The sequence below is a fragment of the Mustela nigripes genome, chromosome 11 (assembly GCF_022355385.1).
Source record: "Mustela nigripes isolate SB6536 chromosome 11, MUSNIG.SB6536, whole genome shotgun sequence".
NCBI classification, from domain to species: domain Eukaryota; kingdom Metazoa; phylum Chordata; class Mammalia; order Carnivora; family Mustelidae; genus Mustela; species Mustela nigripes.
The window spans coordinates 25,245,555-25,271,836 of NC_081567.1; the positions used below are offsets into that span (position 1 = coordinate 25,245,555).

The 26,282-nt window shown below is 43.4% G+C and overlaps 2 protein-coding genes across 2 annotated transcripts; both read left to right on the forward strand.

Annotated features, from left to right (window-relative positions):
- Positions 1 to 585: 585 nt before the first annotated feature.
- ARL6IP1 (ADP ribosylation factor like GTPase 6 interacting protein 1) lies at positions 586 to 9,168 on the forward strand. Its single transcript, XM_059415239.1, has 6 exons — positions 586 to 747; positions 2,899 to 3,032; positions 3,507 to 3,626; positions 6,248 to 6,365; positions 6,939 to 7,023; positions 7,445 to 9,168. Exons 1-6 carry the CDS (start codon positions 712 to 714, stop codon positions 7,561 to 7,563), a joined length of 612 nt encoding a protein of 203 aa, XP_059271222.1. The 5' UTR covers positions 586 to 711; the 3' UTR covers positions 7,564 to 9,168.
- A 6,835-nt stretch (positions 9,169 to 16,003) lies between these two features.
- Positions 16,004 to 23,475, forward strand: RPS15A (ribosomal protein S15a). Its single transcript, XM_059415240.1, has 5 exons — positions 16,004 to 16,074; positions 17,148 to 17,285; positions 17,912 to 17,991; positions 22,043 to 22,128; positions 23,343 to 23,475. Exons 2-5 carry the CDS (start codon positions 17,153 to 17,155, stop codon positions 23,434 to 23,436), a joined length of 393 nt encoding a protein of 130 aa, XP_059271223.1. The 5' UTR covers positions 16,004 to 16,074; positions 17,148 to 17,152; the 3' UTR covers positions 23,437 to 23,475.
- The last annotated feature ends 2,807 nt before the right edge of the window (positions 23,476 to 26,282 follow it).

Sequence of the window (26,282 nt, forward strand, 5' to 3'; positions counted from 1 at the left end):
TAAGGCCTTACTCTTAATGGTTAGTTGGGGCAAACTGCCGACAATGGACAGAAACAGCTCTTTCAACTCGTCCTCAACACCTCACGGGGTGAGCACGAGTGTCCCGCGTCTCAAACTTGGGCTTAACTGCCCAGGAGCCGGGCCAGGGCGGCCGCAGGGGGGCGCCGCGAGAGCGACGGGCACCGGGCCTTTGGATCACAGCGAGGTCCGCGTCACGCGCCCATCTTTGCTCTCCGCCTGATAATGCGTGTCCTGTTTCTTCCAGTCACCTTAGCTGCTTTGAACTCCAGCAGAAGAGGGTCTGAGAGCTACCAGGGCGGCCGCCCCTGACGACACCGCGGACGGACCAAGGCGCGCTGAAGCACAAACAACAACGGCAGCGGCAGTTCAACCGCTTCCGAAAGACCTGGGCGGGGCGTCACACAGCTTTGGGGCTCTGGTTGGCCGTCCCTTGTCCCCGCCCCCTCGCCCTGCGCGGCCTCGGTCGCCTTTGACCTGGATTTCAAGCCATGCGCTGGGCAGCGGTTGGTCGAAACTTGAGTTCAATCCACCCAATGAGGAGCGGGCTTCGCGGAGACTGTCGGGAAAGGCGGCTGGCCTATATTAGCGGCCTGCGGGGCGTACCCTCGCGCCTGGGTGGCTGTGTGGGTGACGGTGAGAGGCTTGTTTTGGTGGGCGGCTTGCGCCCACTAAGGAAACACCTCAGGGACAATGGCGGAGGGAGATAATCGCAGCACCAACCTGCTGGTGAGTCGTGAGGGAACCAAGCAGGGCCTCCGGGCTTGGGTGGGCTTGGCCTGGCGGCGCCTGCGGCCTCGTTCCCTTCACGCGTGGTGGGCCCGGCCCTCCCTCCCGGTTCCCAGTCGCAGGCGGCGACGCCTGCCCCTTGGGCGTCTTGGGTAGGTGCGGCGCGGCGGTCGCGAGACGGGTCGACCCCTAACATCCCCTGGGGAAGGTACAAGACGCGGTGAGGAGGGCGGGTGATCTGGCACCGCGAATAGGGGCTGAAGAGGAAGTGGAGAAGGGGGCCTGCGATAAGCCTGCGATAAGCCTGGGGTGCAGCCTGGGGCAGAGGGCCGCGAGGGGCCGGCCTGTCGAGCGCTTTCGAGCCCCACGCCCCCGGTCGTAGCCGGTTTTCCCCTCTTTGATTTCAACCAGGCTGTCCCTTCGTTCTTTTCCCCAGTACTTGGGCAGCGTGGAGGGTCAAAGGGCTGCTGCCGAGAATTTGTTAGAGCTGGCACGGCTTACACCGCAGGGAGGCTCTGTGCTCACCGCAGGAGCTGGGACTAGGGTCCTGCAGGAGGGCCAGTGGGGGGGACCTTGTGTTTGTCTGGCGTTTGTAAAGGAGGGAGGGAGGGAGGGAGTGTGTGTGTGTGTGTGTGTGTGTGTGTGTCACAGGATGACTTTAGAATAAGCAGGGGTCTGAAGGAACTGCAGTGACGTATCACAGGCGGACAGATTTAACCTCACTGCACGATCCAGGCAAAACCGAGAAATCCTTTTGTCCGTTGCCACAGTAAATAGAGGAATCAAAGAATTTAATCTTTGACGTTTGATAGTCCAAGAGTCCAGATGCTAGTGACTTTGCAGGGCAGTTTTGATTGTGCGATATTTTCAAAATGCGTGACCTGTTCCTTTAAACAAACACACACTCTCTCTCTCTCTCTCTCTCTCTTACTTCTCTATAGTTAGCATGGTTAGCCCCAGACAGGTTCCAGTTAAGAGGATTGATTGAAGCAGAAAGAAATTGCCCAAATTCACACAGTTTTTTGAAATGACAGATCCTGGCCTGGAGTTCAACTTCTCTTTCCAGGAGAGCAGTGTAACTTTAAGGAGAACAAGGCCTTTGGCTTTGGATTTCTTGGGTTCAGATCTGTTAACCTCTCTCTATCTGTTACTTCATTAACAATACAATCCTTTTAGCTTATTGGGAAGATTAATTAAAGAATAAGCATATAAAATATGTAGAGTTTCTGGCCCATAGTAATCTCATGTTTAGCTATATCCAGAACGATATATAAAGTCAGAAATGTTGAAGTCACCCAAGTGATCAGTGCGGCACAGATACATAGCATCTTTATTGAGAGGAGGCTGCACTGTCATCTGTCTTTTGTGTATTTCCCGGTGATCACATTTATAAGGGCAGGTGGGTTTCTTTCAGTTCTTTTCCCGGTACCAAAGTCAGTTCAGGGGCTTTTTGCCACATTGGCTCATTCTAGAAGTCTCCTTTCAGCAGATTGTCACATTTGCAGAGAAATCTGAAGTCTTAACCAATGTCTTGGTAAGTGTAAGAAGCATTCATTGTATTGAGGAGATACGTTGAGTTTAAGATGCCTCATGTAATTTGGAGAAAGTAGTTTTACTTAATTGTGTAAACGATGCCGGCATCTAAATGATTCCATTACACAAAGCTATTTTAAAAATTGAATGCTGTTTGGGGAGAGGCTTTTCTAATGGATGTAGAAGTAGGGGTATAAATCAATGAAATGACAGAACAACAGATCAATTCTAACCACCTGAAAAATGAGCAAACTTAAAGTGATCTAATTTTATGTTTTGGGTGCTGCTACTTAGTAGTGATGATGACCCCATTCTGAGGTCACTTTCTTTGTTAAATAGATTTCATTATTCCCACTTTGAGGGGCTCTATAAAGATCGTTACATTATGTATGAAGAGTAGCCCAGTGGTTGGACTTGGAAGGTGACTGTTAAATGCTAGGTGTCCCCTCCACTCTCCCTTAATTGATTTCTGTCTTTGGTACCAAAATTGTACAATATTTAGAAACTAAGATAGTGACTGAGTTGAGAGCTGTTTTACATTCTTGGTGTCTTAAAAAAAATTTAACACAGAATGTTGGGAGTAGTAAAATGATCGCTTTACATGTTGGTCTTACATAGGCTGCAGAGACTGCAAGTCTGGAAGAGCAGCTGCAGGGATGGGGAGAAGTGATGCTGATGGCTGATAAAGTCCTCAGATGGGAAAGAGCCTGGTTTCCACCTGCCATCATGGGTGTGGTTTCTTTGGTGTTTCTGTAAGTGAGCTATTAAATTACTGTGTATTGTGCTTGTTATTAATAAGGGCTCAGGTAATACACAGCCTCCACTTTTGAAAGTGCCTTAAATCTTTTGTAATGTGTAATCTGTAAAGAATGCCTTTTCTTAGAGAAGTTCTCCTACTTTTCAGAATCTGTAGTACTTAGGTAAACCTGGAGCAGTTGAAAAAAACAGTAGCGCTCATACTTTTGGTCTTAGAACCCTTTACACCCCTAAAAAGTATTGAGGACCCCAAGGAACTTTTGTCTCTTGATATTTACATTAACCGTTGCAGCTATGATGTCATCACATTCTGAAGCCTCCCAGAAAACCACTTGTGAGAAACTGAGAATGAAAAGGGCAGATAACGTTTTTGAGACTCAAAAGACCAAGTGAATAAACATCTTCAGCTAGGATAAAAATGACTGTGTTTTTCTCAACTTCATTAATTTTTTTTTTTTTTTTTTGAACAGGACTATCTACTATCTAGATCCATCTGTTCTGTCCGGTGTTTCCTGTTTTGTTATGTTTTTGTGCTTGGCTGACTACCTTGTTCCCATTCTAGCTCCTAGAATTTTTGGCTCCAATAAATGGTAGGTCATATAATAATTTGGCTCGTTTCTGTAAAGTTACTGAGCCTGGTGACTGTGATTGGTATACTGTAATTAAGCAGAGAATTGTCTAACAATTGGATAACTAGGGTTAAGATTGTTGCTTTTATATGAAGAATTTCTTTGCTGATTCAGTTATAAATCATGAATTTCCAGTACTTAACATCTTCACAGTTCTTTTATAGTTCAGCATTTATTTATTCTGAAGATTTTATTTATTTTTGCGAGTGCAAGCAGGAGTGTGGGGTGGGGGTGGGCAGAGGGAGAAGCAGACTCCCTGCTGAGTAGGATCCTGGGATCATGATCTGAGCTTTAAGGCTGACTCATGCCTAACTGAGCCACCCATGCACCCTACCATTCATTTTGCCTTTTCCTCCTTTCTCAACATTTTTTATTGAAGTGAGGTTTTTTGAGGTAATGTTTTATCAAATATTGCAGAACTCCTAAAATAGCTTTCCAGAGAAACAGCATGTTTACATTTTACATTTGTTTTCTTTGATATTTAAGATAGTATATTTTGCAGGCTGCTTTTGAAAGAATATGAAAGCAGTAATGTGAATTTTTGTCCGTTTATTTAGCAACTATTTATTGAAGGTCTACTTTTGTGTTAGGGACTGTTCTGAGTGCTGTGAAATATTTTGACTCTTAAGATGGATCTTGTGGGGTGCCTGGGTGGCTCAGTGGGTTAAGCCATTGCCTTCGGCTCGGGTCATGATCTCAGGGTCCTGGGATCGAGTCCCGCGTCGGGCTCTCTGCTCAGCAGGGAGCCTGCTTCCCTCTCTCTCTCTGCCTGCCTCTCTGTCTACTTGTGATTTCTCTCTGTCAAATAAATAAATAAAAAATATTAAAAAAAAAAAAAAAAAAAAAAAGATGGATCTTGTGTTGGGTGCCTGGGTGGCTCAGATGGTTAAGCATCTGCCTTCAGCTCGGGTCATGATCCTGGGGTCCTGGGATTGAGTCCCATATTGGGCTCCCTGCTCAGTGGGGAGCCTGCTTCTCCCTCTGCCTCTCTCTCATGAATAAATTAAAAAATCTTAAAAAAGAAAAAAAGATGCATCTTGTGTTTAAGTTTGATGTCGATGCATTGTAGTAGTTAGCTAAATGCATAGCAAGTGCTTCAGATCAGATTCATAAAAGTATTTTAACTTTCCTCTGGAATGTTGCATTTCTCACTTTTGATCAAAATAATGAACAAAACTAGATGTTGGAGTAGATTTTTTTTTTTTTTTTGGTCCTAGTTGCTTTTCTCCCTTGGTTGTTTATTTTAATTTGATGAGTAGTCTACATGTACCCTTAGGTTTTTTTGTTTGTTCCCCTGATAATAGCAAATTATAAAGTAATTCTGTTAAATACATGCCTTACAGATTTTTAAGAACAAATTTGGACATTTTAGGCAAATGTTCTTAAGTTATGGGATGATTAAGCATGTGTTTTAAAAAATGTTTTCCCTCTAGCAGAATGGGTTAGTTAGGAAATGCCCTTTGATTTGTTTTTCACATGTAGTAATGAGTTGGGCAATTTTGTAACTGTGTAATGTAGCAACTTAAAGGAAATCAACCCCTGACCTTGACTTTATTAGTCAGATGACATTCTGATCTGCTAATTCATAACTCCTAGAGAGAAGTTTTCAGAAATAAACAGTGGTGGTTTCATGGTAATCAGTATGTGGCTCAGAGAGCAGTTTTATTTTTTTATCTTAATGAGGAAGGAAGAACACTGTTGCATAGCCACAATCAGCCTTGACCATGGCCAGCTTATAAGGCCTGGTTGTTTACAAGAAGTTCCAGGGTTCATCAGGAGCCCTTCTGCTATATCTATCACTGCAGTTTTATAGGGATGAGAGCTAGAAGAGCAAAAGGAACCTAACCACCCGCCCTCCACAGTGTAAGTTGTACTTCATGACAGCAGCCAATGTATCTGTATAGCAAAGATGGTATAAGGGTGAATTTATCTTTTTTAAAATCAGAATCCAGAGAATATGAAAAAGGGCTTTCCTGGAGGATCTTTTTATATTTTTACTGCTGTTTTGTTTATATTTTCCCTCACTGGGAATTTGGATTTACAAAGAATTTGGATTTGAGCTGGCTGTTGCTGTCTTGGCATCAAGTGTATGAAGCCCAGCTGAGGGGGCTATCATGAGGGTATCATGCTTGGAATACAGGACTTAGTATCTTAGCGGAGACTACTCAAATACAGCTGTGTGGTAGAATCTTCACGTTTTCTTCAAAATAGTGAGACCCTGATGGGCTACAACCCAGAATTCATTTGGATTTGAAAAATAATACAGGCAGAGAGAAATTGATACCGATTTCTGCATGACCCATAGTAGCCTTGAGTCCTTTGTTACTATAATTAACCACATGTGGTTTTAGAAGTATGGATTACCATTGCTTTGTACATACACATCTTTATGTAAAAACTTATTCCTGAGCTTGCCAAGCTGTCTTAATGATATGGAAACTTTTTCACGATTATAAGATAATGTGAAATTTTTTTTTTAATTTAAACTTACTTTAGGAGATAGCTTTTTAAATTTGAGAGGATGATATATTTCTGTTGACTATAAAGACTTGCTTATAGTGAAGGGGAAAATTTTTTTGTAGGACCACTGAGCAACAGCAAAGATTCCATGAAATTTGTAGCAATCTGGTAAAGACTCGACGTAGAACTGTGGGCTGGTGGAAACGTCTCTTTACACTGAAGGAAGAAAAGCCTAAAATGGTACTTTTTTTGTTTTGACTGATTTCAGTAAAGCAAAATTTTAATATTGGGTGTACTTTTACTTCATTGTAATCTAATGATGGGCTTTTTAATAGTTGTAATAGTTTGATATTTATATTAAGTAGTTTGATATATATCTTTATCCATTGGTTTAACATTCGTAAATGTTTGTATGAATTAGACTGAATTATTGGAAGTTTTGCATTTAATTTTGTACTCTAGTAGAGCAACATTTTTGTTTCTTTTTACTTATTGAAATAAAGGACAAATACTTAAAAAAAATTTGTTCTCTTACCTCTTAGCTTCACATAAGGTCACAATGTGAAGTATTAATTGTAAAAGTAATATAATTTATACAGAGAACTATAGTAATTCTAGGGGGGAATGTATGTAAATTCTATAAAGTAGATCTAATGGAGTTTTCTGTGGATTTTATATAATATATAAATACCAAGTCTAAAGAAAAATGGTAATAATACGGGATTATTTTCCAACCTTTGGAACAACATCTTACAGTTAAGCTTCCTAGTCTTTTTCTAGGATTTGATACATTTTTGTTGTTTTCATTATTAGTACTTCATGACCATGATCGTTTCTCTTGCTGCTGTTGCTTGGGTGGGACAGCAAGTCCACAACCTGCTGCTCACCTATCTGATAGGTAAGTCTTCAAGGCAGAACTATGGGCATATTCTTCTGGCCACTGAAGTCTGATAGGAACTTAGTCAACAAATATGTGTTTATCAAGAGTAAGGCACAGATGGAGGAATTGGGTGGATAGAGAGATGACTAAAACCCATGTCCTTGTTTTCTGGGAGTTTGTGGTCATACAGTAAGTTAAGACAGAACATAATAACCAAAGTAGAAAGTGACATGCCAGAGGTAAAAAGCAAACAGGGTATGTTATCTGAGGTTGTGGGTGTGATAGCAGAAGTTTCCCAGGGATAAATGTAGTGAAAGTAATGGATTTTATATTGGTTCCTCCCATTAGAGTGCCTAGTAGTCTGGGAAAAGACCCTCTATAAAATTTAATAATCTGTAGGAAATTAATTGTTGTCTCCCTCATTCTGTTTATTTTTAAGTGACTTTCTTACTGTTGCTTCCTGGATTAAATCAGCATGGAATCATTTTGAAGTACATTGGAATGGCCAAAAGGGAGATAAATAAGCTTCTCAAACAAAAAGAAAAGAAAAATGAATAATGCATCTGCTTTATTCAGTGTAATGAATGGCATATACATTGTCCTTGGGAACAGTTTCTATTACGCTGTCCGGATACTAAAATGTTACAGAAGTAGCTCTTTGCTCTCCCTCGTTCTGCCCTTAGTTCGTAGAAATTCAGACTTGCCAAGTAAGGCTTTATGTCTTCATGTGAAGTGTAGCAGATGCTATCTCATCAGTTGGCCGTATATGGACAACTCATTCGTGAGTACTTGTTTTGATTTTTCTCACCCAGGTTAATTGAATTTTTATTTTTAGGCAACTTCCTTTAAAATAATATAGTGGTGAACTTCACCTTTTAGTGCAGTTAACTGTGACTTTGGATAATTGTTCCAGTTTATCTTTGCTTTAGCTAGATACAAGCTAGTGGTCTGTGGCTACAGGAAGCTGGTTCTACTGTCTGCTTCCACAGTCTGCTTACACTGTCTGGCTTCATGAATACAGAGACCAAGTTTACCACTTCGAATTAAGAGACCAGTTAAGATTCATTCCTCATGCTGTTTCTAAACTGTAGAAGAAGAATCCTCTGGAATAAAATGAAACCAATTCCATGCCCTAGTATCTGTTGGTTTCTGCCTTGTGCAGAACTTAGTAATTTGTAAGAAACATTGATCTTTTCTCCCAAATGGGGAACAGGACAGGCTTCGAGCTCGTCTCTCCTTGCTCTTAGACTTAAGTTAGTAGATCCTTAGAAGCTTTTTAACAGCAGGCTTCCAGAAACTTGTGTTTAGGATTTTTAGCATATTTTTAATTTCAGAGTTTCAGCTGACTGAAACTAAAGTATGTTATAGGTTAAGACTCATGTCTGTGACCTTCACTCCAACACCAGCCAATAAAGGACAGAAGTCTTCCTGTACTTAGACAAGACTTATTTAGTAGAAAATAATCTTAGCCTACTAATTTTTCAAGACCAGACTAAGCCTTTAAAGATAAGCCTCAAGATTCTCATTTGAAGGTAATTGCTGGCTGCTTTGGTCCCCAGAGATTTGGCATAGGAGGTGGTGCACTGGTGTCTGACTTTCTTCCTTGATCTCTCTCTCTGAAGAACGCAAGGGCTGCTGGGGAAAGTGGACTTTTGGCGACGATAGGTGGCCTCTGGTCTACAGAGAGTTTGTAACTGCTTGGAACGTCTCTTAGAATCATTCTCCCTCTCGGTAGCTAGAAATTTAGAATAGCTGAAATCCATAGGAATGAATTTCTGAGGGCCGAAAATGTGACATTTGGGAACAGTTCTTAAACTCTGATTAACTAGCTGTAATATAGTTTTGTGAATTTATTGCACTGATGCTGGACCTTGTGGTGTATCTGTCTCTAAATAAGTGTTTCTTCCCCTTCAATCTGACTGTAAATGGTAGCACCCATTGTAGCATATGTTTGATTTTTTTTTTTTAATGTTTCATATGAAAACTACAAACTACCTTAATTTTTACATGTGTTTCCTCACTGTAGATAAGCCTATCTTGCTCTCTGGATTTTTTTGTGTATATGTGATCTACCAATTAACTACTTTTTGCAGTTTTAATCTTGTATTATTTCTTCTACTTTGTTTTGTGTAAAAGGGGAAAAATAAAAAAAGCTGAAATCCCTTCTTGTGTGTCTTACTTTTTTATACTTTAGCCATTAAGGTGTTTACATTGTTTACATGATTGGATTTGTATATCTGGTTAATGATCTACCCTGGGTGATCATTGCATGCCAACACGGTTCTCTTTTAAGAACAAAATGAAAGAAAAGGTAAAAATTAATTCCTCCAGCAAACATTGAGGCACCATGCTAGATGGAAAAGGAGATACAATGAATAAGTGATCACCAAAGATGAGTGTGAGGGGGCCAGGCAGGAAGAACAGGCAGGGAGCAATGGAGGCTAGAGACTGCCTGGCATGATTCTCTCTCCAGGGGCACTTGGGTGGCTCAGTGGGGTAAAGCCTCTGCCTCCAGCTCAGGTCAAGATCCCAGGGTCCTGGGATTGAGCACCACATAGCGCTCTCTGCTCAGCAGGGAGCCTGCTTCCCCCTGCCCCTCTCTGCCTGCCTCTCTGCCTACTTGTGATCTCTGTCTGTCAAATAAATAAATAAAATCTTAAAAAAAAAATGATTATCTCTCCATCGAGGCCCAGCTCAGAGTTCAGTGCTTGCTTACTGGTAGTTAACTTCTGTCTGCACTTTGTGGACTTTAATTATAAAAAATTTTAAATTAGGGGGCACCTGCCTGATGCAGTCAATAGAGCATGCGATTCTTGATCCTGGGTAGTGAGTTGGAGCCCTCACATTGGGCATAGAGTTTACTTAAAAAAATGGATGTTTTATCCATGGTCCTCACTGTTTATACTTCATGGATCTTGGGAACAGATTCAGGTTATAAGCCCTCTGACCCTTGCCTCTTCCCCCCAAATCTGGCTTCCTTATAGCCTCCTGGGGTTTTGGTGATATCCAGAAAAGGGACATTTTAACCCAGTCACTGTAGCTCTCCCCATGGTCATTTGAAATTTGAAGTGCTGGTCCCCTACCATGCAGCTGTGGTTCATTCTCAGGCCAGTCTCATTTGCCTGGCTTCCCAGGCCAGCTTGGCTACTCCTGTGCCAGCTCTGGCCACAGTTTTAAAAAAAAAAGTCCCTTTTTAACATTTGCCTTGGCACCACCAGTGGAGGTCCCATCATCCAAGAGTTCACAGGATACTGAGAGGAGGCCACCTGGGGTTAGTTGGATGAAAATTGGGGTTGCCTGGCTGGCTCAGTTGGTAGAGCACATGACTTGACCTCAAGGTTGGGTTAGGCATGGATCCTATTTAAAAAAAAAAAAAAGCACTCTCAAGTGACCTGCAGGGGGCGGGGATATTTTTGAGTTTTTAGCAATTGGTTTTTATCAGCAGTTTATCTTCCACATTTAACATTTTAACCACTCAGATCACGATTAGTCCTGTATGAAGATCTCTGAGCAAGAAAGTTCCAGTTTGTCTGCTTCATAAATCACAAAATTGTGGGGCAATTTACAACTGCCCTCTGGTCCACTGCCATTCGTTCTCCTTGCTCTCCAACTTCAGCCCAGCTGTGCTGAGATTTCGATTCCTCTTTACATAATTCCATTCCCTCCTAGCTCTTGAGCTGTTAGAAGCCGGGAATATCTACTGCCCACACACCCTTCTTAATATTTTGGGATCAGGGGACGCCTGGGTGGCTCAGTTGGTTAAGCAGCTGCCTTCGGCTCAGGTCATGATCCCGGCGTCTTGGGATCGAGTCCCACATCGGGCCACCCAGGCACCCCGCCCCTGACTTTTTAAATGGAGATTATATTAAGTAAGTTTCAGACTGAGTTTTCTCATTTGCGAAATGAGGGCAAAAGTAAAGATCTCACAGGGGCATTATACATTTGTTTTGAGGATCCTGTGAGTACATCTCGTGGAAGCATATAGCAGGCATGAATTGGTAGTGTTAGTACCATTCTGGACACAGATCAAAGGGCACATCTGTGAAATCTTTAGCAGCTTCCCAGGCCAATGCTGCATCCCCACAGCACTTCATAATGGCATCCCGTATAGCAAACTTGCCTGGTATTTTATTTTTACTTAGAGGTCTGTTTTCCCTCTTGGGTTCTGAACCTCTTAAGGTCAGAAACATGTCTTTGTCCCCTCATGGTCTAGTACAACACAGGGCACATGGAAGACATTCAGATGTTGAATAAATGAAGTATAAAAAGAGATAGGGGATGGTGCTATTTTTCTATTTATGTACAGGAAGGCTCTTGAAGGAAAGTGGGTTAACTCCCCACTGTTGCTAATGCCCTAAGTTAAGATGAACTCCATATTTTTAGTAAACAAGACAAGTATATAGATGATCAGTTAATCACAATAATTTTCTTTTTCTTTTTTTTTTAAAGTATTTTTTTTAAAGATTTTATTTATTTATAAGAGAGAGAGAGTGAGAGTGAGCACAGGCAGACAGAGTGGAAGGCAGAGTCAGAGGGAGAAGCAGGCTCCCTGCAGAGCAAGCAGCTGCTTAACCAACTGAGCCACCCAGGCGTCCCAAAATAATTTTCATTTAAAAAGTAAATAGGAGGGGTGCCTGCATGGCTCAGTCAGTGAAGCATCTGCCTTCTGCTCAGGTCATGATCCCAGAGTTCTGGGATTGAGCCCCACATCAGATTCCTTGCTCAGCCGGAAGCCTGCTTCTCCCTCTGCCTCCTGCTGCTCCCCCTGCTTGTGCTCTTTCTCTCTCTCTGGCAAATAAATAAAATCTAAAAGAAAAAAGCAAATAGGAAAAAAGAAACAGGGCACCTGGGTGGCTCAGTTGCGTAAGCGTCCAACTCTTGATTTTGGCTAGGGTCATGATCTCATGGTTTTGAGATCCAGCCCCAAGTCAGGCTTCAGGCTGGGCATGGAGCCTGCTTAAGATTCTCTCTTCTAGGGGGGCCTGGGTGGCTCAGTCGTTAAGCGTCTGCCTTCAGCTCAGGTCATGATCCCAGGATCCTGGGATCCAGCCCTGCATCGGGCTCTCTGCTCAGTGGGAAGCCGGCTTCTCCCTCTCCCACTCTCCCTGCTTGTGTTCCCTCTCTTGCTGTGTCTCTGTCAAATAAATAAATAAAATCTTAAAAAAAAAAAAATAAAGATTCTTCTCCTTGATGTAACTGCCTGATGGGCATTAAGGAGGGCATGTGATAATGAGCACTGGGTGTCATATGCAACTGATGAATCACTGAACTCTACCTCTGAAACTAATAATATACTATATGTTAATTAATTGTATTTAAGTAAAAAATAAAAAAGATTCTTTCCCTCTGCCCCTCCTTCTTTCTCTTCTCTTAAGAGAAAAGGGGGTGTGCCTAGGTGGCTCAGTCAGTTAAGCGTCTGCCTTTAGCTCAGATCATGATCCCAGAGTCTGGGTATGGAGCCTTGCGTTGGCCTCCCTGCTCAGTGGGAAGCCTGCTTCTCCCCAACTCTCCCTGCTTGTGTCTCTCGCTGTCTCTCTCTCTGTTAAATAAATAAAATCTTTAAAAATCATTATATAAATAAGCCAATGGTCCTTTTGTAAAGTAAATTTTTAAAAAATTATATTTATTCATTTGACAGAGAGAGAGAGAGACAGAGACAGAGCACAAGCAGGGGGAGAGGCAGAGGGAGAAGCACACACCCCGCTGAGCTGGGAGCCTGACATGGGTCTTGATCCCAGGACCTGGAGATCATGACTCAAGCTGAAGGCAGACACTTAACCATCTGAGCCACACAGGCGCCCCTGTAATGTAAATTATAACCGGAGAATTCTATACCCTGGAGATGTACAGAGAGTTTTACTTTCCTAAGGTTCATTTAGGCAATCTCTACACCCAGCTTGGGGCTTGAACTCCCCCCCCCCCCCCCCCCAGGTCAAGAGTCACATGCTCTACCAGTTGAGCCAGCGAGGCACCCCTCAAGGTTCATTTAGGATTTGAGAAGTGGTAGGGGTGTGGTGCGGTGAGAGACTACACCAATAACTCATGTTGACTGAGCCCTCACTCTGCCAGGTTTTGTGTTAATTTCTTTATTAATTTTTTTTCTTATTGAAGTACAGTTGATGTACAATGTTATATTAGTTTGAGGTGTAACAACGTAGCAAATCAGCAATTCTGTACATTACACAGTGTTCACCACTGTAAGTGTAGTTACTGTCACCATATGACATTATTATAATGTGTTAACCTCTTATATGAATTACTTCATCTATCCTCACAGCAACTTCAAGTGAGTGAGCATCATTCCCATTTTACAGATGGGGAGACTGATCTGTTCATTCATTTATTCATCAAATCTAAATGAAGGGCCTACTGTATACCAGAGAATTTTTCTAGAAGCTGTGAATACAGCCATGAACAATACTGACCAAATCTGTCCTTGCTTGGAACCTAATGGAGACAGGTAAATACACTTCCAATATTTCAGGTGGTAAGTGCTATGGAGAAAACTTAAGCAGGACAATGGAGTTAGGGAGAATGGGGAGAAGGCTCTATGAGAGAGTGTGTAACTGAGTAAAAGAGCTGAGGGAAGTCAGGAAGCAAGTTTCCTGGCAAACTGGAGAAATGCTCAAGTTAGAAGGAAAAGCAAGCGCAAAGGCCCTGAGGTGGAGTATTCTTGGGGTGTTCAAAGAAAAACGAGCTAGAGGAGAATGGTGGGGAATGGTCTGGTATGCTGGTGCTAAGAGGCAGGTGTGCACATCGCGGAGGACTTTAGCTTTCGTATGGAATTTGGATTTGGATGAGGGTAATGGGAGCCCTTGGAGAGTGTGTGATCTGACTTAGGTTTTTATTTATTTTTTATTTTTTTTTTAAAGATTTTATTTATTTATTTGACAGAGAGAGATCACAAGTAGGCAGAGAGGCAGGCAGAGAGAGATAGAGGAGGAAGCAGGCTCCCTGCTGAGCAGAGAGCCCGATGTGGGACTCGATCCCAGGACCCTGAGATCATGACCTGAGCTGAAGGCAGCAGCTTAACCCACTGAGCCACTCAGGCGCCCCTGACTTAGGTTTTTAAAAAGTCATTCTGGCTACCATGTGGGAAAAACAGGGGTGGTAGAGGGAGGTCAAGGGTGAAAGCAGCAAGGTAAGGACACTATTGCAAGTATTTCGGATGTTAGGTAACTAGTCTCAGGTCACTCAGCTCCACAGAGGGCTGAGCCAGAATTTACTCCCGCCCAGGGTATCAGAACCTGGCTTCAATTAATAGCTAAAACTCCTTGTTGTTTCCAGTATCAAAATACATTGAGTATTTTCTGTATGTCAGACACTGTGCAAGCCCTTGCCCCATTATCTTATCTGATCCTGGCAATCACTTTTTTTTTTTTAAAGGAGGCTCCATGCCCACTGTGGAGCCCAATGCTGGCCTTGAACTCACCATCCTGATATCATGACCTAAACTGAGATCAAGAGTCCCATGCTGAACCAACTGAGCCACCCAGGTGCCCCTCCCCAATAACTTTTTTTTTTTTTAAGATTTTATTTATTTTATTTGACAGAGAGAGGGATCACAAGTAGGCAGAGAGGCAGGCAGAGACAGAGGGGGAAGCAGGCTCCCTGCTGAGCAGAGGGCCCGATGTGGGGCTCGATCCCAGGACACCGAGATCATGGCCTGAGCCGAAGGCAGCGGCTTAATCCACTGAGCCACCCAGGCGCCCCCCCCCCCAATAACTTTTAAGGCATATTATCATTATTATTAACCCTTCTCCCTCCGTTTACATGTAGGGAAGGTTCAGAGAAGGTAAGAGACTTAACCAAAATTGGTTCTTATCTGGGTGCATTATTATAGTTAAAAACTACTGGTTCAAGAATCCTGAGTGTTTATTTTGAAACATTTGCAGCTTCTTCCAAACTGTATCCCAGAAGGAGAAAGAATCCTTTTGGAACCCCAGTAAATGATTTATAAGAGTTATGGAGATCCTGGGCAGCTGGGTGCCTCAGTCGGTTGGGTGTCTGCCTTCAGCTCAGGTCATGATCCCTGAGTCCTTGCACTAAGCCTCAGGGATCCCTGCTTGGTGGGGAACCTGCTTCTCCCTCTGCCCTCACCTGCGCTCCTGCCCCCGCTCTCTCTCAAATAAATAATCTTTTTTTTAAAGATTTGTTTTTTAATTTATTAATTTGACAGAGATCAGAAGTAGGCAGGGAGAGAGAGGAGGAAGCAGGCTCTCCACGGAGCAGAGAGCCCGATTGGGGGTTCGATTACAGGACCCCGAGATCATGACCTGAGCCCAAGGCAGAGGCTTTAACCCACTGAGCCACCCAGGCGCCCCTCAAATAATCTTAAAAATAAAAAAAAGGAGAGTCATAAAGGAAGCACAGAATTAAAAATATATTTTTTCCTTCTTTGAAGAAATAATCTATACACAGATTTGAAAAAAACCAAAATTATGTGCGGAGAAAAGCAAGTGTCAGTTTCTAAAACACCCCCTGCAGAGGCAGTTATCGATTTGTGCGGGTCCTTTCAGACCCGCAACTATAAAAACCCAAATAGGGCGCCTGGGTGGCTCAGTGGGTTAAGCCGCTGCCTTCGGCTCAGGTCATGATCTCAGGGTCCTGGGATCGAGTCCCGCATCGGGCTCTCTGCTCAGCAGGGAGCCTGCTTCCCTCTCTCTCTCTCTGCCTGCCTCTCCATCTACTTGTGATTTCTCTCTGTCAAATAAATGAATAAAATCTTTAAAAAAAAAAAAAACCCAAATATAAAAATTTATTCTAAATGGTAAGCGCTTGTTACAACCGAAGTTAGCAAATATCTGGGCCCTTTTCAGTTTCATTTTTACAGATTTAGTGCCAGAAGGAAGTTAACCTCTCCTTCTCCCTTGGTCTCTCCGGGGGCGGTTGATTCTATCGACTCTCCACGTCTCACGCCTTAAGAGGCTCCGCCCCTTCATCCGCCTTCATCCACCAGGCGAAGTATTTTTTTTGGCTCGCCTTTTAAAGTCTCGCGATAGGCTACCCGCTTCCCATAACTCCGTGCGCTCGCCCCTCCCGTCCTCTTTCCGCCATCTTTCTTTGCCGGTGAGTGTCTCTCTCTGAGGGACCCAACATCATCCGTTGGCTATCTGGGCCATCCTGCGGTCTGAGCCTCCATTTCGGAGCTCTCTGATGATGCCAGGGTCCTTTTGGGCCGAGGATTCTGCTCTTTCGGGGGTTTGGGCAGGCGTAGGGGAGAGTCATGCCCGTCCGCCCCACGCTCTGCACTTTGGGGAGGCCGTTCTGTGAGGCGCAGGCCGCAGCACTGGCGGGAACCAGAACGCTGTCGACCATTCGGAGAGGCGGTAGCCCCAACTGGGCGGCTGCAGGACCTCTTCTCAGTGGTTGAGGCGGCACCTTGCCTCCGGGCGGCGGGAAGCATCGGGGCTGGGGGCCCCGATGGTCTGTGCAGCTTCCCATTACTGCTGCCGTTCTGTGAGCTTGCTTAGGATGCCGAGGCCACTTAGCCGGGAAGACTGCATTCTGCCTGGGATGGCAGCTTGCTAGGAACTAACCTGGGTCTTGTGGGCTCCAGGGTTTCCCTTGATGCTTGATTGGGCTTGAGGAAGCAGCTTGGATCCTTAGAGTTGGAGCTTGAAGCATGCTTTGGTCTTCATCCTTTTTCTCCCAGCGTTACTGGGGTGTCTTGGATTTGGTGCCCATTAGGGTGGAGTCGAGTCCGGCGCACGTAAAAAGTTCCTCCTTGCCACTGGGGTGCAGTTTGCCGTCGGGGCACGATGGTCGCTGGCTCAAGAACGGGCGTTTTATTAGTTGTGTTCGTGACAGTGGTGTCCTTTGGATGTTAGGACAAGGCTGACATTGAGTTGGTTAACTTGGAGGACAACATTAAAAAGTACAGGTGCTGCCGGATTTGAGAAGTTTGGAAAACGTGCCCGGTGATTCTCAGGCCCCCGTTTTGAATAACCGACCGACCGTAGTAGCTTTTATTGTCGTTTTGGTAGCTGCCATTGCCCTCGGGGACGTGCCTGCTTAGAGGTAGGAAAACTTCATGATCGAGGCCGAAAGGAAATTTCGGAGGTGTTCGCCCTGGAATGCTTGGGTGCCCTTTGAGGTTGAGAATGCCGGTAAAACACTCTTTTTTTTCCTTCCCTGAACAGCCATAATGGTGCGCATGAATGTCCTGGCAGATGCTCTCAAGAGCATCAACAATGCTGAAAAGAGAGGCAAACGCCAGGTTCTTATTAGGCCGTGCTCCAAAGTCATCGTCCGGTTTCTCACTGTGATGATGAAGCACGGTAAGTGTGTCGCTGTGTCCTGTGTTTTCATGGGAGGATATTAAAGGAATCAGTTTTGTAGAAAGGAAGTGTGCAGGAGAGGACTGGGGAGGTGAGGTGGGGGTGATGGCAGTCATACTGGGGGACTGAGGCAGGTGAATTAGACTGGAGGCGGGAAAGCTTGGACAGAAGCTAGTCAGGAAGCCCCAAGGAAGTTAGGACTGTTGAAGGGAGGAGGAAGTTTGTGACCGTTGCTCTGCTAATCGTTTGAGAGCTAACCTGGCCACTTCTGTGTAATACTGCGGCTGCAACGTACCACTGAGCGTGTCCTGAGCTCTCCTGAGGGCTTTGGAATGGAAAGGAGAATTGCTCTCTGTCTTGGGCACAAAGCAGCCTTTGCGAGGAGCAAGGGGAAAACAATCCTCCTGTTGGAATTGCAGAGGGGGTTGTTTTTGGGTGTTGGCCCCCAAGTTTAAAATACTAGGCTATACAAATTTTGGTCTGGAGCAACTGTCTTTGCTCAGAAATAGTCACTGAGATGATGTGAAAGCATCTAGTAGGCAAAGTGGGAATTTATACTACAGCATAAATACTTCGGTCTCTGAAATTCCCGTCTGTCCTTTAATAGAGCCATTTATGTTCTGTAGGTTACATTGGCGAATTTGAAATCATTGATGATCACAGAGCGGGGAAGATTGTTGTGAACCTCACAGGCAGGTTGAACAAGGTAAGAATTGTTTATTTTCCACATAGAAGATTCTTCTTATGAATTATTCATGGTGCTAAACATTTTGTAATTTCCCCTGTAAAACCAAATTAGTGGTGTGCTTGCTCTGTCAGGGTAAAAGAAAAAAAAAGGGAGTTGATTAAAATCATTAATTTTTATGTCACATTTTAATTGATTTGTTCTCCAGGGTTGTATTTCTCCAGATTGTTGACATTGTAATGTTTGTGAAGTGTGGGCCCTTTGAGGGGAGTTGCTGTAGGGTGGGGTGAAAGGATTTTCTTTGAATACGGGATGTTCTGCTGCTCACCCACTGGCTTGAACTTGTGATGTGGCAGGGCTGTAAATAACTTCCGTTCCTCCTCTCGGTGATTTTATGTTGATTTCATTAGTTGTGTTAGTGACTGAATGTGGTTCTCTAACAATATTAATACCTACATTTTTGCCATTGCGGGCTGTATTGCTGTCTGTATGGGAGTTTCGTACTCCCTTTCAGTTTGACTTCTCAGCCTGGTGGATCTGTTGGGTCTGTTGACTTTGTGGCTAACCTTACTGCATGTATTTTGGGGATAGGTGTCTCTAACAAGTTAGGGTCCCTGAATTGCTCCCCTGCTTTTTGTGGTCAGGTTTCTAGCTTTCAGATTTACATGGAGCCTGCCATCCTGTGGCCAACACAGATGAGGGGAAAACAGGCCCAGAAATGAGTCGTGGTTAGTGGCAGGGGCCAGATTGATTGGTAAGGTTATTGTCTGGTCCACCAGTTTGTTTTACAAAGTTGCTTCCCTGTATAGTGAACTTTGTTGATGTGTGGATTGATACCTAATGTTAGATGAAAACTACTGGGGGTGAAGTTTTTCTGAGGGATTAGAAGAGTTTTCAGGTAAATTATGAGACTGTTTTGTTTTGTTCTAGTCACTCTGATCCTCACAGTGTGTTCTTGAAGTAGAAAAGGATGTGTGTTTTTCTTTTAATATTTTATTTATTTATTTGACACAGAGAGAGAGAGTGATCACAAGTAGGCAGAGAGGCAGGCAGAGAGAAGAGGAAGCAGGCTCCCTGCTGGGCAGAGAGCCCAAAGCAGGGCTCGATCCCAGGACCCTGGGATCATGACCTGAGCCGAAGGCAGAGGCTTTAACTCACTGAGCCACCCAGGCGCCCGGAAGAGGATGTGCTTTTTCCTAATTTTAGGAGTTGAGATGCTGAGATAGGAGTTATCCTCAAGGTCTCCCAACTAGTTGGTAACCAGTGGGAGAGCTGGTTACAGTATGTAGTTGATAGAACATCTTAACTCTGTCCTGCGGAAGACTGACTTGATGTTTAAAAAAAAAAACACCCACAACCCAAAAAACTTAAGTTGGGTAAGTCATGTGCACCCATTCAACTATATGTAAAACATGAGAAATAAGTTTGAACAGAGTATTTCTCAAGTGGAAATCCTTTGTGGGCATCCTTGTTCTGTGGTAAAGTAATTTGAAATATTCTGGCTAAGAGGCAGTTGAAATCCAGATCCTGCTCCTTAGCTGTCTCTCCTCCGCCCCCCACGCAGCTTTTATTTATTTGAGAGGAGAGAGCGTGAGGGGGGTGGGTAGAGTCAGAGGGCAGAGGGAGAAGCAGGTTCCCTGCTGAGCAGAGAGCTCAACTCTGGGCTCCATCTCAGGTGACCTGAGTCAAAGGTAGATGCTCTGTGAACTGAGCCACCCAGGCACCCCTAGCCGTTTGATTTTGGTTGGCCAGAACAAACTTCAGTTTTCAGTTTCTCTAAAGTTGAGTTTTCCTCCTTTGTAGGACACTTTCCTCAGTTACCTTCATGCAAGAGATGGATATACCCCATACTGTGGAAATTTAGTGGTGTTGAGAAGTAAGGTAGTGTTAGAAGTTAGATAGGAATTCTGGTTTGGGAAAGGTTTAGCTATTAGCTGAGTGAGGGATTTTGCTGGAATAAATAAAAGCCCGGGTGTGGTGGAGTGGAGGCCTCAGAAAGTCTACCATTTAGCTTGCTTGGAGAAAGATGGCATTTCCCTATTCCTCCATCTGTATTGTGGGATTGCCTTTGACAATTCAGTGACACCATAGCTGTTAAGATCATGTTATGAAAAGGAGAGTCCGAGTGGGCCTCCTAACTTAGGGGATTTGGGCCATTTTCAGTTGCTTTGGGTTCAGATCTGCCTGTGGACGTCTTAACTGTTTTAAAGATTTGAGTAAGTTCTGACCTCATAGTCTCCTGTTAGGCATTTTGGGACTTGTATTTATGTGGGCACACAAGTGTCTCATACCTGCTTTCTTCTCCGGAGTTTACACTTCACTAGTACTAATGCTGAGTGTTTTCAAATGATCCGTTTCTGCTATGTAAGTAGCAGGAACCTTTATGCATTGATACTTTTGAAGTATATTAGTGATTTGTAGAGTAGGACTGTGGTGGGGGGGGGGTCATGTTTATCTCTAATGAGGGAGTCTTTTGATTCCCTTGGCTTTGACTTTGTAAACCCAGTTGATCTAGTCAGAGACTTTGAATGAGACTAGAGTAAGTGCAGATAGCCTGTTGGTAGATGTTAGAACATTTATTGTGTTTTAGGCTTTTCGTATAATTCAGTGATTAGAGTGAGTACTTTGGCTCTTATGGAGAGTTCTCACATTGGAAGATAGTTGTTGCTTTGTCCCGGTAGCAAACAGGTGGGATAACTAAGAATCTGCTCCTTCTGCCTTTGACCCATTTTGCCAGATAAGTTTGGAAAACTTGGCCTGGGGTTGTAACTATATCGTGGTAGTTTGCTGATGAGGAATACCAGCCAATTCTTAGATTTTAGTTTAGTGTCTGTAGAATTTATTTTTTAAAAATTCTAATACTTTGAATACTTCGCATTTTTGGCTTATGAGTGAAGGATTTGAGACCCTCCACATTCATCTCAGGCTTACTGTGTAAAAAAGAGTTGGACTACAGTTCCGTCGAAGGCTTGGTATCTTAACCTCTTTAAAATCTGGCCATTTGTCTTGGGACAGCTCCCTAGCCCATAGAGATACACACTGTGAACCTGACCTTGCCATGCATTGCCTTTTGTTCTCCCTCCTCTGTTGACTTTTCATTTATTTATATTTTTTAATTTGAAGATTTTATTTATTTGACAGCACAAGTAGGGGGATCAGCAGGCAGAGAGGGAGAAGCAGGCTCTCAGCTGACAGGGGGCTTGATCCCATCACCATGGGATCAGGACCTGAGGTGAAGGCAGACGCTTAGCCAACTTAGCCAACCCAGGCTTGCCTACTGTTGACTTTTTTTTTCTTTTTGCATATTTAAAAAATAATTCTTTAAATTCAAGTAGCCAAGATAGAGTACATCATTGGTTCAGTGATTCAGTAGTTCAGTATAACACGACATCATTGGTTCAGTGATTCAGTAGTTCAGTATAACACGCAGTGCTCATCACATCATGTGTGACTTTCTTTTTTTTTTTTTTTTTAAAGATTTTTATTTTTTTATTTATTTGACAGAGAGAGATCACAAGTAGGCAGAGAGGCAGGCAGAGAGAGAGGAGGAAGCAGGCTCCCTGCTGAGCAGAGAGCCCGATGCGGGACTCGATCCCAGGACCCTGAGATCATGACCCGAGCCGAAGGCAGTGGCTTAACCCACTGAGCCACCCAGGCGCCCCCATGTGTGACTTTCTAAATACTTTTCTTTCCCTAGGCAGGCATAATCCTATTTCAGTATATTTTTCTTTTCTTTTTTTTTTTTTTTAAGATTTTGTTTATTTATTTGACAGATCACAAGTAGGCAGAGAGGTAGGTGGAGGGAGGGGGGTACGCAGGCTCCCCACTGAGCTCGATCGCAGGACCGTGAGACCATGACCTGAGCTGAAGGCAGAGGCCCTACCCACTGAGCCACCCAGGCGCCCCCTGTATATTTTTCAAATGATATTTATATCAAGGTGGCATAGAATAGTTACCCATGAAATGGTGATTTGGCTGTTTTGTATACTCTTCAGATGTAAATGATGTTTGTGTACTAAGGTTTTCTGTTACTGCTAAGACGTGAACAGTGTTTTCTGTTATGCTTTTACAGTGTGGAGTGATCAGCCCCAGATTTGATGTACAACTGAAAGATCTAGAAAAATGGCAGAATAACTTGCTCCCGTCCCGCCAGTTTGGGTGAGTCAGTTTTCCTCATTTAAAAGAAATTAATGCTAAAGATTGCTGACTGTGTAGTTTGACTTGAGCTGAGTTTTTGTTTGTTGGGTTTTTACTGTTATAGTAGTAATTATCTCCCATCTCCAACCATCTTAACTCAAGGATTAGTTCTTAGGTATTCATGTCCTAGGCTTCAGGTTCTGAGAGACCTGTGAGAGTCCAGGCTAACTGAGAGACAGCAGATGTATGTCCTCTAATGTCTGCTCTTTTGGCTTAGTGCTTATAGTTGATACTCTATGTTCACTGGGATCCCGTTGTATGGTTGGAATCACTTCTGAGCCTTAGGTCTCTGGAGAAACTCCATTTCTTCATTCTTGGTAAGAGCTGGAGTTCACATCCTTGGTTTTCTACCTGAAAGCTGTGAGGCCTTGGGTATCGCATGGCCTTGGTTTCTTCATTATCATTTACATATTGATATTTACATATCATTTTTATCTGTAAAAATGGTAATAATTCTCTTATATTATGTGGTTTAATTCTGATAAAGAACTTTAGTATCTGACACAACACAGTAAATGTTTATCTGTTTGTGGTTAAGAAGTTAACCCCCACACCCCCCCGCCTCAATCATGGTTGGTGATGTGGTTGGATTTACTCCCACTTCATAGTTACGTTGTGTTATGAGTGACTCATTTTTGATTTACTTACGATATACTAATTTTAATGCCTCAGAGTTGGCATACCACCTTATGTGTCTTACCTTGATCCCTGTGAGGTCGCCAGGCCAAATGGCATTTCCATTGTCCATCTGACTGTCTCTTTACAGGTAGCTTGCCTGTGATCATATAAGTGGCAGAAACAATTGAATCAAGTTTATATCAACACTTTATTGCTTTAAACTCTGTCTCCTTACCTGAAAACAGAAAGTGACATTTTGAGGTTAAAGGAGTTGTCTTTGTTTTTTGTTAAGCTTAACAGTGTTGTTTCTCAGTGTTAGCCCAGGGCAGGGCTGTGAGTGTGTTGTTTAGCTGAGGTCTTCAGATTTGGGTCTTTGGGTTCCAGGAGCCATGCCTGCACTGCCAGCCTGAGTAGGCAACATTAGTCTCTGCGTCCTATTGTGAGAAAGCGTCTTAAGCACTTAGGAATGTTGGTCTTTTTCTGTACGAGAAAGCCGCTCTGTGTTGAACTATTTTTAGGAAAAACTCACCAGCATTTTCTTTTTTAACTCTCCATAGTTTCATTGTACTGACAACTTCAGCTGGCATCATGGACCATGAAGAAGCAAGACGAAAACACACAGGAGGGAAAATCCTGGGATTCTTTTTCTAGGGATGTAATACATACGTGCAAATAAAATGCCTCAATGGACTCTGGTGCTTCACTCGGTCGTTTTGAACTTTACAGCAGAGTTAGCAAGAGCGTCTGGAGCAGTATGCAGCCTTTGTGTTAATTGAGGAATGCTGTTTCCCTGAAGTGAAGGAGGAGGAAGTCTTGACTTGTGCTAACTCACACCATCATGCTCATGGCTCGCCAGAGGAGATTGTATCTGGCTGAATCTGGCTTGGGGTCCAGGTGGTGATGCTTTCCCTTCAGGAGTCTTAGATTAACACTGGAAGGAGTGGTGCCTTTCCTCTTTTTAGCCTGACAGTACACTTTTCATGTACTCTTGTTAACTGCCCCAAAAATATGACCTGGCTATAGAACTGTGTAAGTGCTCCTAAGGAAGCAGGCAGGAAACAGTTAGAGCCCACAGATCACTAAGATGCATCTCAGTAAATTTGGATGGCGTATTAGTAACATTTTAGTAATCTGTGTAAGATGTCAGTTAGAAAAGTGAAACCTCTTTTTTAAGAACTAGTTTGGACTGTAAACCCATCACAATATATTCATGGAATCGAGAAGAATTAATTTGCTGGGCCACTTCACCTGAGGAATGCTTGTAACGAACTCAGTCAGTGAAGAGGGGAGGGCGACTTCAGTGAGCTGCTGTGGGCTCCACTGCCCTTCTGTAAGCCTTGCTGTCCAGTAATGGAACAAGAGCCACACGTATGCTCTAACCTTAGAGTGGCTATATAAAACTATTAAACAATTGGATTGGTTTTTATAGTAACACTAGTGTTCAAGATGATAGACTTTCAACATGTAGTCGCTAATACGATAATGGAATTTTACTTTGAATTAAGTCTCTGAAATTATGTATACTAGACAATTATTTATACTTAAAGCATGTTTTAATTGGGACTAGCCACTTTCATAGCTGCATGTAGCTGGTGTTCGTGTTGGACAGCACAGGTTAGAATTGATTCTTGGAAGGTCTGAGTCTGGCCAAGGAGAAGGGAAGCTTGGATGAGAGCCTAGATAGGTCATTGTGCACCTGGTCAGCTAAATTTGCCAGGCAGGGAAGTGGGGGAATGGGGCAGCTCACAGCCTTATAAAAAAGACAGCAACTACTCTTAACTGTCTTTTAGTCGAGTGAGGCAAAGTTAAAAAAAAAAAAAAAAAAGATTGCCAGATTGTAGCCCTGATTCTAGGAAGTCTAACATCAAATAGGATGTGAGGTTCTAAAAGCTGTTGGATGTATAGGTTGATATGTTTTTTTTTCCCTTCTCAGAAAAGGACACTTCACTGATTTGATTTTTTTTTTTTTAAGACTTTATTTATTTGGCAGACAGGCATAATAAGACAAGAGAGGCAGGCAGAGAGAGAGGAGGAAGCAGGCTCCCTGCTGAGCAAGGAGCCCTATGTGGGACTCTATCCCAGGACGCTGGGATCATGACCTGAGCCGAAGGCAGCTGCTTAACCAACTGAGCCACCCAGGCGTCCCAATGACCATGCATAATTAATGTGGGCTTTAGGGGTTTAGCAGATCAGAAATTAAATGTGCTTTTCTGCTAAGTAGCTTTGATTTCCTCATCTGCATAATGGGAATAATAGAAAACCTACTTAATAGTTGTTAGGGGAAAGATGAGATTATGTAAAGTACAGTTAATTAGTACTTGACAGTCATATATGCAGTTGAATTTATCAAGACACAGGTGAAGTGAATCCAGAAGAATTTTTCAAAGAGCTGATTATTGATAGTTCTCTTAATTAAGACTCTAAGCTCTTGGAAGATAGGTCACGTTTTGTTTACTGTTGTATCTCTCCCATAACTGGCTTGGCAGAGTGGATGGTTCAGTAAGTACATCTTGATTGAATCCTCATCTTCCTGGGCACTGATAATTAGGTACTAAAATAGGCAAGAAAATGGTCCCCACCGTTTATTTATTTATTTGTTTGTTTTTTAAAGATTTTCTTTCTTCATTTGACAGAAATCACAAGTAGGCAGAGAGGGAAGCAGGCTCCCTGCTGAGCAGAGAGCCTGATGTGGGGCTCAATCCCAGGACCCTGGGATCATGACCTGAGCTGAAGGCAGAGGCTTTAACCCACTGAGCCACGCAGATGCCCTGGTCCCCACCATTTAGTGGGGATCCAGTATCCTTTGAAGTGGTCAGGGGTAGAAAAAAGTAGGTGCTGAGGTTGGGAAAATTGGGTGGCCAGTTGATGGATTTAACAGCACATGTCCCTTGTGTTTATGGGGAAGCAGATGGCTTGAGCCGGTATTTCTGAGACCAAGTAAATAGATACAGTAAACATGACCTGTGTGCTGGTTGGTCCAGGCTAGACTCCAAGGTTTGAGGGTCTGGAGACAGTTTAGGTTCCTTATGGCAGGAAGACTTGCCTCTGGTGTGGTGTGGAACCAGCATTCCCTCCCAGCCTGCCACTGCCACAGGCAGGGCGAGGTTAGGGGGGTTAGGGTGGTGAGGAATGATAGCATCTTGATCATCTGGGCCTACCAGATGCACTTTGAGACATTGTTAAAAGGGGCCACAGCACCTATCCAGACCCTGTGTTCTTAACCTAAAATCTATAGACCTGTGTCAGAGAGAGATGAACTTTCTGAAAAGAACATGCAAATTGATAACCATGCATTTTTCTGGAGGGATTCCATAGAGCATAGAGCCTTTGATGAAAAACTAAAAAATTAAGTCACAAGAACCACTACCAAAGATGTCCTCCTAGGACATCTGTGTTCATGGTCATTAAATCCTATGTTCTTATTTAAAGGCTGTTTTGCCTTAACCTCTGGGCAATGTGAGTTAACATGCTAGGTAGAAGAGCACTGAGTTCTCTGG